This window comes from Zalophus californianus, chromosome 9 (assembly GCF_009762305.2).
Source record: "Zalophus californianus isolate mZalCal1 chromosome 9, mZalCal1.pri.v2, whole genome shotgun sequence".
NCBI lineage: Eukaryota > Metazoa > Chordata > Mammalia > Carnivora > Otariidae > Zalophus > Zalophus californianus.
Window position 1 is genome coordinate 5,325,821 of NC_045603.1, and position 14,180 is coordinate 5,340,000.

The 14,180-nt window shown below is 56.5% G+C and overlaps 1 protein-coding gene across 1 annotated transcript in view; it reads right to left on the reverse strand.

The window, feature by feature from the left end:
• Window positions 1–400: 400 nt before the first annotated feature.
• The window catches only part of PARVG (parvin gamma), a 24,313-nt gene continuing 10,533 nt past the window's right edge, over window positions 401–14,180 (reverse strand). Inside the window, exons 8-13 of the mRNA XM_035729077.1 lie at window positions 12,148–12,170; window positions 8,959–9,017; window positions 8,693–8,761; window positions 6,556–6,657; window positions 2,270–2,342; window positions 401–1,820 (exon numbers count right to left, since the gene is read on the reverse strand). Coding sequence (XP_035584970.1) covers window positions 1,711–1,820; window positions 2,270–2,342; window positions 6,556–6,657; window positions 8,693–8,761; window positions 8,959–9,017; window positions 12,148–12,170 — 436 coding nt within the window. The 3' untranslated portion in view covers window positions 401–1,710. The remainder of the gene's footprint in view (window positions 1,821–2,269; window positions 2,343–6,555; window positions 6,658–8,692; window positions 8,762–8,958; window positions 9,018–12,147; window positions 12,171–14,180) is intronic.

Sequence of the window (14,180 nt, forward strand, 5' to 3'; positions counted from 1 at the left end):
AGGGCAAGACTTGGTTCCCCGGGAAAGGGGGAAGAGGGGGGTTGGATGAGCCACAGATCTGGGGCCTGGGGGCCAGGAGGCTGAGACGGGGCGTCCGGAGGTGGGGTGGGGGAGGGGCGAGCTCTGACTTGGACATGGAGAGTGGGGTGGGTCCCCCAAGGGAAGCTGTGCCCGTGGGTCTGGTCAGGAAGGGGGATGGGGGTGTCAGAGGCTGGCAGGGGGTGGGGGATGGAGTTATTGTCTAAGGGGGACAGAGTCTCAGTTTGGCAAGATGGAAGGAATTCGAGGGACGGATGGTGGTGATGGTTACACAGCAGCTCGAGGGTACTTAATGCCACTGAACCATACACTTCAAGATGGCCAAAACGGCCAGCTTATCGAGTATATTTTACCACAATAAAAAAAAAAAACTGAATCCTGTGATTAAAAGGCAGAGGCATTCAGATTGGTCAGAAAGATACAACTATTTGTGTCTGTAAGGAATCCTCTTTAAATACAGAGACACAGAGAGTTTGAAAGTAGAAAGACGGAAAAGATACCTCGCTGTATTAATATCAGACAAAGGAGGTTTCAGAGCAGGAGATATTCCGGAGGATAAGGAGGCACAGGTGATGCTCCCGATGGGCACAGCGGCGGCAGTGGCCCCAGGGAGCAGAGATGGCCTGGCCCACACCAGCCCCCTACCGCAAAGCCCCTCCCCAAGTCCAAGGCCGTCAAACTGTGATGACCCCAGACCTAGCAGGCTCTGTCCTCGATGGGGGTCCTGAGCTGGGAATGCAGGGGAGAAGCCCAGCGGCAGCCCCGTGGGGCCCACCTCAGCCTTCCCCCGCCAGGCCTGACTCCCTGCCCCCTATGCCTTGTCCTGGTTGGTTCCCCCCCCACGTCGGCTACTAGGACGGCCATGGTCAACACTCCTCCAGGGACTTATTCTTCGAGAAACATAGGCAGCAAGTGCCAAGTCTCAGCAGAGAGAGAGCAAGGCCCCTCCCTGGGACAGACTGGGAGACCACAAAGATTTCTCCTTCGGGATTTCTGGGCAAGGTTCTCTGCCACCGTTGTGGGGTTGGGCCTGGCCCACGGTTCCTCTGGCAAGTAACCCACTTAACTGCCCCAAGGGGCTCGGGGGCTTGGTTTTGGAGCCACGTCCATCCCCTGAGGGAGAGACAGGCTAGCAATAGCTAACTGTGGGCAGGCTGGGGCCTCTGGCCATCTGCCCTGACACCCGAGAGTCCTTTCTGCTCCCAAGGTCAGGCCCTGGAGCCCGAGTGAAGGTCAGCATCACTGGGCTCTCAGCGGCCCCCATGGGTGCCCTCGGAGATGGGACTCCAAGCACCTTCCATGCCCAGCCCGTGGGAAGGGGAGCTGCACTGGGGGGGAGGTGGGGGGCAAGCTCGTACACAAGCAGATTGAACCGTCTCTCCCAGGACACTACGGCCTCCCCAGATCCCTCCCAGAAATAATACTTGTTAATATTAACTGAGTGAGGCCAGGGGGTGGCTCAAAACACCTCCATGCCTGCCTGCGGAATTCAAAGATACTCAGATGGACACGGGAATGGGGGTGGGGGTGGGGCCGGCACACCGCAGACACGCAGGAAACGGGGGGCACGGGCCGTGCGGTGGGGCGGGTCCCTCGGGGGCAGTGGGTCTTCCTGCTGCTGCTGCTGCAGGCAGGCGGGCTCCGAGAAGCAGCTTCTGGGGGCAGCGACCGCTATTTGGGGGGTCCACGGGGCAAGCTATCCGTGCTTTCCTGCAGCTTGTGCTTTCGAAACAAGCTGTAGAGGACCCGCAGCGTGCTCTTGGCGTCCTTGTTCACAATGTCTGCGGGCCAGAGGAGAGCAGGACAGCCGGTGAGGCCTCGGCCGGGGTGAGGAGGGGGAGGTGACCACAGTCCCACTTGGCCCAGGACCGAGGGGCTTCCTGGGACACGGGACGTCAGTGCTAAACCCGGGGTCAAACAGGACGGTGGGTCACGCTAGGCCTGAGTCCTGGGACCCATCACATGGCCCTGCCTCCCTCCTTCTCCCCCCCAGTCCTCCCCTGCACCCCTCTTGCGGTGCCCCCCACATATAATTCCTCAAGGTCTCATCCATCTGGACAGCCTGCCCCGGGGTCCCCAGCCCCCTGTGTCCTCTCCCCAGGCCCCCTCCTCCAGCAGGGTGGGTGGAAGCCGTCTTTCCGTCGTGGGAAGGCCCCGTGCCAAGCAAGAGGACCACCCCGACATAGGCTGTCCCCCGACACCGCAGCACCCACATGCTCCACGCGCTCACCTTCGGGGTTGATGGGGTAGTCGAGCAGACCTTCATCCTTCAGCAGCTCCAGGGCAAGGGTGACGTTGTGCAGCTGTGGTAAGACCCCACCAGATGTTAGCCCCAACCCAGGCCCAGGCCCCCAAGCCCCAGGCCTCACACTTCAAGGAGGCCACCTCTAGTGGGGAGGCAGTTATGGGGAGGGGCATCCGGTCCAGAGGTCAGGGAAGGCTTCCTGGTGGAGGTGACACCTAGAGGTAAGTCCTGCCAGGCAAGGGGACTTAGGCAGGGAAAAGAACACAGGTTTATCCTGGCCTTTTCTGATGGAGCCCCAGCACCGTGGGCAGCAGAGGCCCCATCGGAAACAGCTAAGGAGAGCAAGGTGCAGAGTGGCCAAGGGGCTCACCCGAGCTTGCAAGATGGAAAGTGGCAGGACCAGGTCTGTCTCACTCTGATGTCCGTGCAAAGTGGGCTGGAGGCTGGAGCAGCCGCCCACGCTAAGGCACTCGTGGGTTCAGATCCCTGCTCATGGGGTAACTTCCAGCAAGTGGCCTGACACCCCTGGACCTACCTTGCTCACCTGCAGAGTGGAGTCACCACCATCTCCCCCGTGTCCTGATCTGGGGTGCTGGGTGGGAGCCCAAGGGAGCCCGGACAGCCCTTGGCTCAAAGCACACACTCTGTTAGTGGGGTTTTCCCTATTCGTGGCTAGTTTCTCCCTTGGGCCTCAATACAATCAAAAAGACCCTGCCCTTCTCCTGGGGGCAGCAGCCTGGTGTGGGGCGAAGCAGGTCTAAAGCCGGTTTCCCAAGCTGTTTGACCATAGGATCCACTTGTCGTGGAGCACCTCGTGGGACCAGTGTTTTGGAAACACTTTGTCTACTCGCTCATTTAAAATACATTTATTGAGCATCTACTATGGGCTGGCCGTGTAGCAGGGGCCAAACCAGACCCCCTCCCTGCCCTCATGGAGTTGGTGCCCTTAGAACCGTCTCTTGACACTATAAACATGATCACACTTGCTTCAGCTCATCAAGCCCATACTCGACCTGAGCCCTGCAGTCTCCAGAGACGTCTCAGCATGCTCTACCCCAGGTGTCACTTCCCTTCCGTGCACGGCTTGAGATTATAAAAGTAAAACCACCACGTTGCACGGAGCTGAGGGAAGGTTGTAATCCAGGAGGATGTGCTCAAATCCTCCCGGGGAGAAATAATTGAATGTGGAAGGAAGCCCATGATTCCCTGTGCCGGTGTTTTGATTTCTGCAGAGCAGACGGTCGCCTCCCTCCCTCTGTCCCTCACTTGTCTTCCTGGAAGGGATGACAGCCTCACATAAACACCAGTGGCAAGGAAGATCTGAGAATAAAGCATCCAATTTTGAGGGACCACTCTGCCAAGATTACGTACGACTCCTCGGGTGTCCCACCGGCGGAGAGGGCTGTGGTCCCCGCCCTCCAGCTAATGACCTCTTTGGCATTTTGATCATATGCTCCTGCGGCTAAGGTTACCTACAATGTCCTACAAAAATTCATCCTTGGGTCTGAGCAAAGAGGCTGCTTCTCGCCCCCCGTATGCAGTGTGGCTCAGATTGGGAAGTTGGTTCTCAAATCGGTGGCTAGAGCGGGCTCACGGCCCCCAGGGACATCAGGAGTAAGAACGCTTGTCCCTGGCTTGTAACTGGGGTTTGCGAGCGTGCCGAATCCTGGGCAGAGGCTCTGAAGTCCCATGAAGCCCAACACCCGAGTAACAAAGAGGGGACACCTGTGCTGTTCTGGGTCCCGGTTCTGAGCCCCTTCCCCAGGCTCCCCGGCCTGCGTGTGGCCCGTGCTGTTCCATCTTCCTGCCTTCTCCCCCACCTCCGTGTTCTGCCTTCTGGCTGTAGGGTCAGCACCGCCACCTTGGCCGGGCTCTGACCCTCCTGGCCCTCCCAGTGGCCCAGCACACGTCTGATCCGTCCCCAGGACCATGGCTCTCACCCTCCCCAGGGCCACAGGCAGGCCAAAGGGGACAGACATCTTTCCTTCTCCCACAAATGGCCCTAAGGCTGGCCCTGGGAACTGGCCTGCAGCCCTGCTTGGTATTCCCGCTCTACAGAAGGAGCCACTGCTGTGGAGAGATAAAGGGGGTGCCTCCCAGTGGGCTACAGCGGCCGTGGCGTGGACAGAGCTAAGCAGGCCACCTGGGGTCCTGGGCAGGCCGCCACCTGCCCAGTGCTCTAGCACATCTCAGCCACGCCCCCAGCATCACCTCCGGTAGGGCTGATGCTCACGAAGACTCCTGGCCGGTCCCGAGCAGGCCAGGGGCCCCAGGGACCACCCGCCCTCGATGCTTCCCCTCTGTGACCCTCCAGACTCCGTCTGGGTGGTCTGAGGGGTGGGCAGGGCGGGGATTGTGAGCCCACAGGGAAGAAACGAGAAGCCCAAGGTGCAGCCCGTGAGCTGGTGGTGGAGCAGGGACCAGACTGAGGCTTCTGCTTCCTCTGCCACGTCTGCCCCGACGTGGGGCCGGATGACGGGCTCCGGTGCTGCCCCTCATCTGCAGAGTAGTGAGAATCCCCTGCCCTCACTGGCAGATCGATGTCTCTTGTGGAAGGGGCCTTCCCGGCAGGGGAACAGCCTGGGCAATACCCCGAGCAGGGAGAGCGCGAGGAGCTCTAGCACTGTGGCACCCCGTGGGAAGGCTGGGGAGGCTGGTGGGCTGAAGAGCAGAGCAGAGGAACAGGAGCCCGCCAGGCGGGGAGGCTGTGCGTGGGGACTCAGGCAAGCCACCAGCATTGTCATCCTCTCCCCGGCTTCCCCAGTTAGGACGCAGAACCCCCTGCCTGGACTGGTGTAACCATCCCCCAAGCAGCCTGCCAGCCTGCAGGGGCCACAGGGGGACTCCCGACCCCTGCCACGCCCTGGCCCACCCCTGCAGCAGCGCAAACCACAGATGATGCAACCCCAAGATTTCCGTGCTTCTGTCCACACCTGAGCCTTTGCTGATGCTCTGTTCCCGCCCCTTGGGGTGCCCTCACTCTGCAAAGCAAACGCTGATCAACAACATGTGTCACCTCTTATGCCCTCCCAGGCTCCTTCAGATCATAGCAGCCACTCCTTCCTCCGGGTCCCCAACGGACCCACCCACCCGGAACCAACACTCTTCACCGTGGCCCTGGGGAACCACACCTCACTGACAGTACAGTGGGTATAGACTAAAAGGCCCTCAAAAATAGGAGCTGTGTGGGACTGTCTTTATGACCCACACGCCACAGCCTGACACCAAGCAGGACCTCAAGAAATGAAGGATCAGGTGGCAGATGGGGGCTGGATAGGTGGATGGATGGATGGATGGATGGATGGATGGATGGATGGATGGGCAGATAAGTGGGTGGATGGATGGATGGATGGATGGATGGATGGATGGATGGATGGATGGGCAGATCAGTGGGTGGATGGATGGATGGATGGATGGGCAGATAAGTGGGTGGATGGATGGATGGATGGATGGGCAGATAAGTGGGTGGATGGATGGATGGATGGATGGGCAGATAAGTGGGTGGATGGATGGATGGATGGATGGGCAGATAAGTGGGTGGATGGATGGATGGATGGATGGGCAGATAAGTGGGTGGATGGATGGATGGATGGATGGATGGATGGATGGATGGGCAGATAAGTGGGTGGATGGATGGATGGATGGATGGGTGGGCAGGTGAATAGGTGGATGAACTGGGTGGATGGGTAAATAGGCAAGTCAAAGGATAGGTGTGAGGGTGGATGGATGGATGGATGGATGGATGGATGGATGGATGGATGGGCAGGTGAATGGATGGATGAGCAGATAAGTAGGCAGATAGATGGATCGGTGGGCAAGTGAACGGATGGATGAAGTGGGTGGAAGGGCAAATACGCAAGTCAATGGAGAGGTGTGAAGGTGGATGGATGGGTGGGTGGATGGATGGGTGGGTGGGTGGATGGGTGGGTGGGTGGGTGGGTTGGTGGGTAGATGAGGAGATAAATAGATGAATGGATGGGCAGGTAGGTAAATGGGTGGATGAATTGGGTGGATGGGCAAATAGGCAAGTCAATGGATATGTGTGAGGGTGGATGGATGGATGGGTAGATGAGTAGATAAACAGACAGATAAATGGATGGGCAGGAAGGCAAATGGGTGGATGAATTGGGTAGATGGGTGGATGGATGGGTAGATATATGGACAACCAAACAAACTCCCCCTCCACCCTTCACTTCACCTGGAAGTGAATAAGGAGACTGGTATTGCCAACTCCATAAGGTCTACATCAAGGAAACCTCTGGAAAACTTACCATTTCCGCAGGAGAGGTGGGAGTGAGGTGGAATTCCTTCAAGTGCAGGAAGAAGCCTTCCAGTTGTCCAATCAGCAAGAGTAAGAAGACCCCATCTGCAAACTGCAGAGGAGAGTGTTGGAGGCAGACGGCCCAGGGCTCCCGCTCTGCCTCCCGCGGACTGTGTGGCGCTGCAGGAGGCACACACCTCTCTGAGTCTCAACTGTCTTTCTGAGACTTAAAGACAACATCCCCGACCTTTGCAGTGTGTTGTAAACATCGGCGACAGCAAGTAGCAAGCACTCACTGGCCACCTGGCACAGACCACACGCTCCATAAAATAGGTTCTTTACACATTATCTTGTGAGATAGCTGAATATCGCTTTTTAAACCACATACTGATCCATGAGCTACAGGAGCACAGGAGAAAACAGAGTTGAGTGTAAAATTATTCCTCCGGAAGAGGCAGAGAATAGCACACGGGGCTCATTTTGCTGGCTGCCACATTAATATTTCTGCCTGTTTGGGCTGTACGTTCAGAGATAAAGCCATCAGCCCACCACCAGCATATCATATCCTAGCATAATCTTACTCAATCTCTTCAAAGATACAAAACACAAGATTAGCTATCAGAGGGAAAACCACCACTCGAAGTCCTTAATAGAATTTCCTCACATTAGGTCTCTTCCGATGTTATTAGTTCGGTCTGAAATCTTTTCTGCTGATATTCTCTGGTAATACCCCCAAAATACCAGGGACTTCAACTTCTCCCTTTATCTGACGGTCTCTACATACAGTGCTCCCACATATCATTATTTTCCGAACGCCATTCCTTCACCAAGGGAGAGAGAAAAATGAGAAGCAGGTAAAATGGAAACCTACAGGATCATCCTTATATCCCCACATAAGATATAATAAAACCCCAAATTCAGCATTTATGGCATGTCCACAGTGTACCAGGTCCTACGGTAAACACCAGAGGCTCCTCATCTTATTTATTGCTCCCAATTCTATGAGGCTGGTCTCCTTAAACTCATACTAAAAGAAGAGGAGGCTGATGTTCAGAGAAGTCCAACCCAAGGCCACACAGATCATGTGAAGGAGGTGTCCTTGAAGCCCAGGCCACACGTGTCCATCTGGTACCCATCGGTCCAGAGCCTGGTATCGCTAGCCCACCACGTCACCACACCACATCACACACGGGCTTCTCCTGTGGCCACCATGAGACGTGGTGAGGCGCATAAACTGTGGCCTCAGCACCCTGGATTCAAATCCCAGGTCCTCTGCTCTATCGCTGGGTGACCTTGCATGAGTTCATCGACATCTCTGTGTCTTAGTGTCCTCATCTATAAAACGGGGTAGTATCTGCTCCCCCCGCAGGGACTGCCGGGAGGATTCAGGAGTTCCTGGATGTAAAGCACTTTGCTCAGGGCCTGGCACATAGTGAGGGCTTTATTGCCTTTAGATACCTGGCACCCCGTCCCTCGCTGGCTAATGCCAGGCGTGTCGGAAGTCAGCAGCTCTGGCTAAGATCGCCATAAGCCATTTGGCCCACCGGGGGCCAGACCTGCCTTCCACCTCACTCGCCCACGGCCACCACGCTGCATGGGCGGAAACAGGGTGGCAGGTGGTTGAGGCCAGTGGCCAGCAGGCTCCATCGCCCCCCGAAGGCCCTGGGCTGACGATTAGCCTCTCAGCTTCTCCGTTCCCCTCTGTGCTGAGGGGACATTACGGGTGCACAGTATCCTCGTGGAAGGCTGTGGCCCCCTGCACACGGCTGACTGGGTAAGATTCTGCTCCTGCCCCACGGCAGCACTCGGTGAAGTCAGCTGCGCCGGGCTGGGCCCAGAGAGGCTCTAAGGCAGCGCCGGGCACATGACACCGTGAGCAAATGCAGTCACACGAGCGGGGCTCCAACTGCATGGGGGAACCCACAGTCCCTGCCTCGCAAGATCCCTGCAGTGTCCCTGGTTGGTGAGGCTACCTCCCAGCAATACCCCCCCCACCACTAGAGAGGAGGAGCCCAGAGCTCTGAGAGGCAACACATCCTGGGCCACACGGCGGTAGGCCCCGGCTCTCAGGGCCCCGCAGGACCCTCTTCCCCAACTTGCACCCCATGGCCCTTCCCTGCCCGGGGGCCCCACGCCTGAGTCCCTACCTGGGTATCCAGGTTCTGCACAGACAGGCCCAGGCGGTCCAGGTTCTGGTTGACAAAGTTCACAATGGCCTACCCGAGGAAGGACAAGGACCTTAAGGCTCAGGGCTCCGGTTTGCCAACTTCCTGCTCGGGAGGGGACAGAAAGCCCCTTGCGCGGTGCCCGAAGCACAGCAGGTGAGGAGTGAGGGCCTTGTTCCTTCCCCTTCATCCCCCAGGACTCAGGGTGGACAAGCAGGAGGGCAACTGGGAGCTTTGATCTCTCTTACCTCTTTCACCGTGTTCACTTTCTCCGGAGCCAGCCTAAATAATTCATCAAAGACGTCCTCTGCAGACAGATCCAATAAACACCTCATTACCATGCCGTTATCTTTGGGCCAAACAGGGACTGTATTTCCATACAAGTTTCTCAGGGTCCCCAGTCCAGAGGGAGCTGTCGTTCTACCTCCGGGTTCTTGAATTTAAAAAACGGGCCTGGGTCTGTCTGGGTCACTGCTCCGCTGGCTGTGTGGCCCAGGAAGAACTGCCTCCCCTCTCTGTGCCTCGGTGTCCTCATCTGCAAAGTATGGCTGATAATACCTACTAGATGGGGTCATTGCAGAGATGAAATTTGGGGCCACATAACACACTTGGCTTGGTGGCTGGGCACACAGTAGGGCTTCACTAATGGTCCTCCTTTCTGTAGTGGATGCCTAAGGTGTCTGCTCCGCCACCATCCCGTCCTCGGGAAGCTGCCCTACCTCCTCCCAGTCCCCTGCCCTGCCCACAGGTTCCAGAGCAGACATAGGTGGCTGAGCAGGGGCCAGCCCCACACGGACACTCGGCCCATCGCTCTCCTCCCCAGCATTTCTGGATTGGCAGAATGAGGACATCGAGCCCTGCACCATGCAAAAGGCCAGCACCCTCAGCAGCTGAGTCATGCCTGTGAGACTCGGGAACAAAAGAGGCATCTTGGCAGCTCAGCAGCTCAGGCCCTGGGCCCGCCTCAGACACCAGAGTCCTCGGATGAATGCCCTTTTCCCACAAGCTGTCTTCCTAATATTTGCAGCCCACGCATCTCCCTGGGGGAGACCAGTCCTCAGGCACCAAATGCCCCAGCTAGCTAGTGGAAATTACCTTCCGACTCTGCCACTCAGCAGCTGTGCAACCCTGAGCAAGTCACTTCACCTCTCTGGGCCTCGGTTCCCTCTTTAGTGAAAGGGAGAGGTAGCACCAGATAGCATCATGCCCTTCCAAAGGCACCCATAAACATAGTGGAAACACCAGTGGTTCCTTCCAGACCCCTTGGCCCGTGCTCAGGGGAATTGTGTCCCTAAAGGAGCCAGGAAATGAAAGGCAAACGTGCGCTCAGTTGACAGGAGCCAGAACAGCGTGAATGTGCTAGAAAAGCATTGTGAGGAGGTCCTGCTCCCTGTCCCTGCCCCTCACCGTGTGACCCACCCTCACGCTGCCCCCCCCAGCAAGCTCTGTTCCCTGAGCAACAACCCCTGTCCTCATGCTGCCCTACACATGCACACACACACAGACACACACACACGCGCGCGCGCACACACACACACCAGCCTCCCTGCACCTCCCCTCTCCTTCCCTCCCCCACACATCCTCCCTCAGCCTGTTCTCAGAAGCCCCTCATAAGCCATTATTTCCAGCCCTCCAGGTGGGGTGCCCCTCATGGAACCCCCGTCCCACACAGCAATGTGTCTTAAGTGGGGAGGGCTTGGGAGGAAAACCATGTTGGGATGGTTGGATGATGGATGCACTGGTGGGTGGGCGGATGGATGGAGAGATGGATAGAAGGTGGGGTGGGCGGATGGATGGAGAGATGGATAGGAGGTGGGGTGGGCGGATGGATGGAGAGATGGATAGAAGGTGGGGTGGGCGGATGGATGGAGAGATGGATAGGAGGTGGGGTGGGCGGATGGATGGAGAGATGGATAGAAGGTGGGGTGGGCGGATGGATGGAGAGAGGGATAGAAGGTGGGGTGGGCGGATGGATGGAGAGATGGATAGAAGGTGGGGTGGGCGGATGGATGGAGAGATGGATAGAAGGTGGGGTGGGCGGATGGATGGAGAGATGGATAGAAGGGTGGGTGGTTGGATGGATGGATGAACAGCCAATCAGGCCAACCGGCTGCAGAATGAATGAATGAGGGACACTGAGTGGCTCACTCGGTTAAGCGTCTGCCTTCGGCTCAGGTCATGATCTTAGGGTCCTGGGATCGAGCCCCGCATCGGGCTCCCTGCTCAGTGGGGATTCTGTTTCTCCCGCTCCCTCTGCTGCTCCCCCTGCTTGTGCGTGCTCTCGTGCTCTCTCTGACAAATAAATAAAATCCTCATCGGCTATAGATGGTACAATGTCAGCATAAAAAAGAAAAACACTGCACTGATTAAAACATATGGAACAAATAAAAATTTACACGTTCTGGGGGTGCCTGGGTGGCTCAGTCGGTTAAGCATCTGACTCTTGATTTTGGCTCAGGCCATGATCTCAGGGTTATGTGATCAAGCCCCACATTGGATTCTGCACTGAGTGGGGAGCCTGCTTAAGATTCTCTCTCCCAGGGCGCCTGGGTGGCTCAGTCGTTAAGCATCTGCCTTCGGCTCAGGTCATGATCCCAGGGTCCTGGGATCGAGCCCTGCATCGGGCTCCCTGCTCAGTGGGAAGGCTGCTTCTCCCTCTCCCACTCCCTCTGCTTGTGTTCCCTCTCTCGCTGTGTCTCTCTCTGTCAAAATAAATAAATAAAATCTTAAAAAAAAAAAAGATTCTCTCTCCCTCTCCCTCCACCTCCTCCCTCTCTCTCTAAAAAAAAAAAAAAAAAAAAAAAAAAGTCCACGAGTTCACATCAATACCAAAAAAAAAACAGAAGAAAGAAAACTAAAATAAACAATTATAAAAAATGAAGGAAGGAAGGAAGGAAGGAAGGAATGGCTGGACCAGTCAATGGGTGAAGAGGTCTGTCACGAGAGCAGCGGCCACGTCCCAGACCAGCCACGATGAGGTACCCACGCTGTGCTAAGCGCATTTGCAAATTCTTTCAACCCTCATCACCAGCCCAAGAGGTGGGTGCCGTCATTAATCCCACTTTACAGATGAGAAAGCTGAGGCACAGACAGGCTAAGGCACTTGCCCAGGTCCGCACAGCTGCCGAGAGGAAGCATTAGTGTTCGAACCCAGGCCATCTGGCTCCAGAGTCCACACGTGTGTGTTAACAGCCCCACAGTCACCACCAGTGGGGATTATAAATCTCTCCCCCACACGAGCAATACCAGGAGAGGAAACAGCCAGATCCAGGGACGGACTGACAGGAGGAGGGACAAATGGACCAGAAGAAGGCTCAAGGTACACATAGCAGGGCACAAAGGGGGTGAGAACACCCAGCAAGTCACCCCTCGTCATCACATCTGTGTCGACACACGCCCGAGAGGAACAGATCTCCTTAAGATACAATAGTACTCACTCGCAGGTTGGTCCTTGTCTGTGCTAAAGGGAAATTGTAGGGGGAAAAAGGCAAAGAAATGGTTAAAAAATATATATATACCATCCTCAGACATCTAGTTTCTTCATATGACAAGACTTGGCACGGGCAGAGTTGACAACGAAGCTGGCGGGCTCATTCTTCCCCCGCAGCTTCGTAAGCAGGCAGGGAGGGTCCTTGTGCAGAGCAAACAGCCAGAAAGAGGACCATACCCTTCCCTGGAGGTTTCCGCACTGAGTTATGTCTGGCTTTTGTCATTTCTGTGGTTGTCATTTTTGTTGGGGCGGGAGGCGTTATACGTGCAATGAGACACACAAATTGTATATCACGGGTGCATTTTTACATATCCCCTGTGGGATCAGCACTCCAAAGAGGTAGAGACCCTTCTTAGCACCGCCACGTGCTCTCCCCTCCGCCGCCCCCATGACCCCCCAACCAGGATTACCACTGCTCTGATCCCTCCCACTGTGCATGCGTTTTGCCTGTTCCGGGAGTCCGTGTCGGTGAAATCACACAGCACACACTCTTCTGGGTCTGGCTTCTTTCACTCTGTGTTTCTTGTTTTGAATCATTTTCCTTTGACTTTGTGTTAAATTTTCCATGCCAGCCCCGCCCCTGAGAAGCAAGGGTGTGGGCCCAAGGCAGGCCAGGTGGTCCCAGGGGAGCCAGGTGCCCCCCCCCCCCCCCCCCCGCCCTGCCATGACCACGGCCCTCAGCAGGGGACTGGCTGTGCAGGACAGAGTGGGCAGCCTAAAGCAGAGACCCGGAGCTCATCAGCATGAACCAGGGTGCCAGAGGGAGAGACACCCCCGTGCTGCCCAAGACACCGGCTGGGAGCCGAGGGGAGCCATCACAGAGTTCCAAGTTCATAAAGGGGTGAAGAAGGATGATTGTAGGACCCCAAGCGGGGCAGGAATGTGGCATCATGAACAGATGACACCTTCCCACTCAAGTTCCCCAGACTCATTTCCAGACCCTGAAGCTTTGGCTCAGAGGAGGAGCCAGGTCAGGGTCGCCGAGGAGCTGAGTGACTGCGAGGTCACTCAGCCTCACTGAGTCAGAGGGGAGCAAGGCTTCTTCCCGGGGTGCCCTGGGGAAGGTTAAATGGGCCTGCGTGTGAACTGGACCCCCTGGCATGAGGGACCAGCAAAAGTCAGCCTCCTGCTAATCTTTGCCCTGCTCAGCACACATGCTTGGGTCACAGCGGACACTGGTCATCAACTTTCCACTCCCCACAGGAGCCATAGACTGGAGGGACCCCAGGGTTGGAGGGAGTCCAGGTGGGGGAAGGCCCCCAAGCACACATTACTTATAACCTTCACAGCAGCCCACGAGGTAGGAATGGCGTCCATTTTTCAGAGGAGCGGAGGCTCAACATGGTGGGAGGTGACTTGTCCAAGGTCACACAGCTCATATACCACCGAGGGGGAACTAAGCCCAGGTAGGGCTGCATGCCAACCCTATGAGCTGGAGTGAACTGACTCCTCGAGCTGGGCTCTGTGAGGGTCAAACGGGTCACAGGAGCTACACAGCTCACCCCACACACAGTGGGCCCTTAGCAAATGTTAGATGAGAAAGGAGAACCTACAACCTCCTGCAAGAGGCCCACTCTCAGACCAACCCAGAAAGACCTGGCCAGCACTGCCTGGGAGAGCCTTTCCCTCCAGGAGGGCAGAGGGAAGAGCTCATTGGCTGAGCATCCTGCTTGCCCAGACAGACGGAAGGTAAACAGGTAAACAGCTGACTGACATGGACACCCAAGGACAGAGCTTCCTGCCCCACATACAGTAGGCGCTCAATAAATGTTGGTGGTATGAGGGAGTGTTTGGTGTGCTTGTCTCTGGGCAATGGGAGGCCAGCAGGGTTCTTTCACCCTGTTATAACATTTGTGCTCAACTGCAGCATCTTCCTGCCGTGGATGATTCCCTCACCCATATCCAGCGCTTGGGCACCAGGCAAAGGGGAACCAACACGGCATCGGGGTCCTCTGACCCCAGTTCTGGATTCCTCCTGGC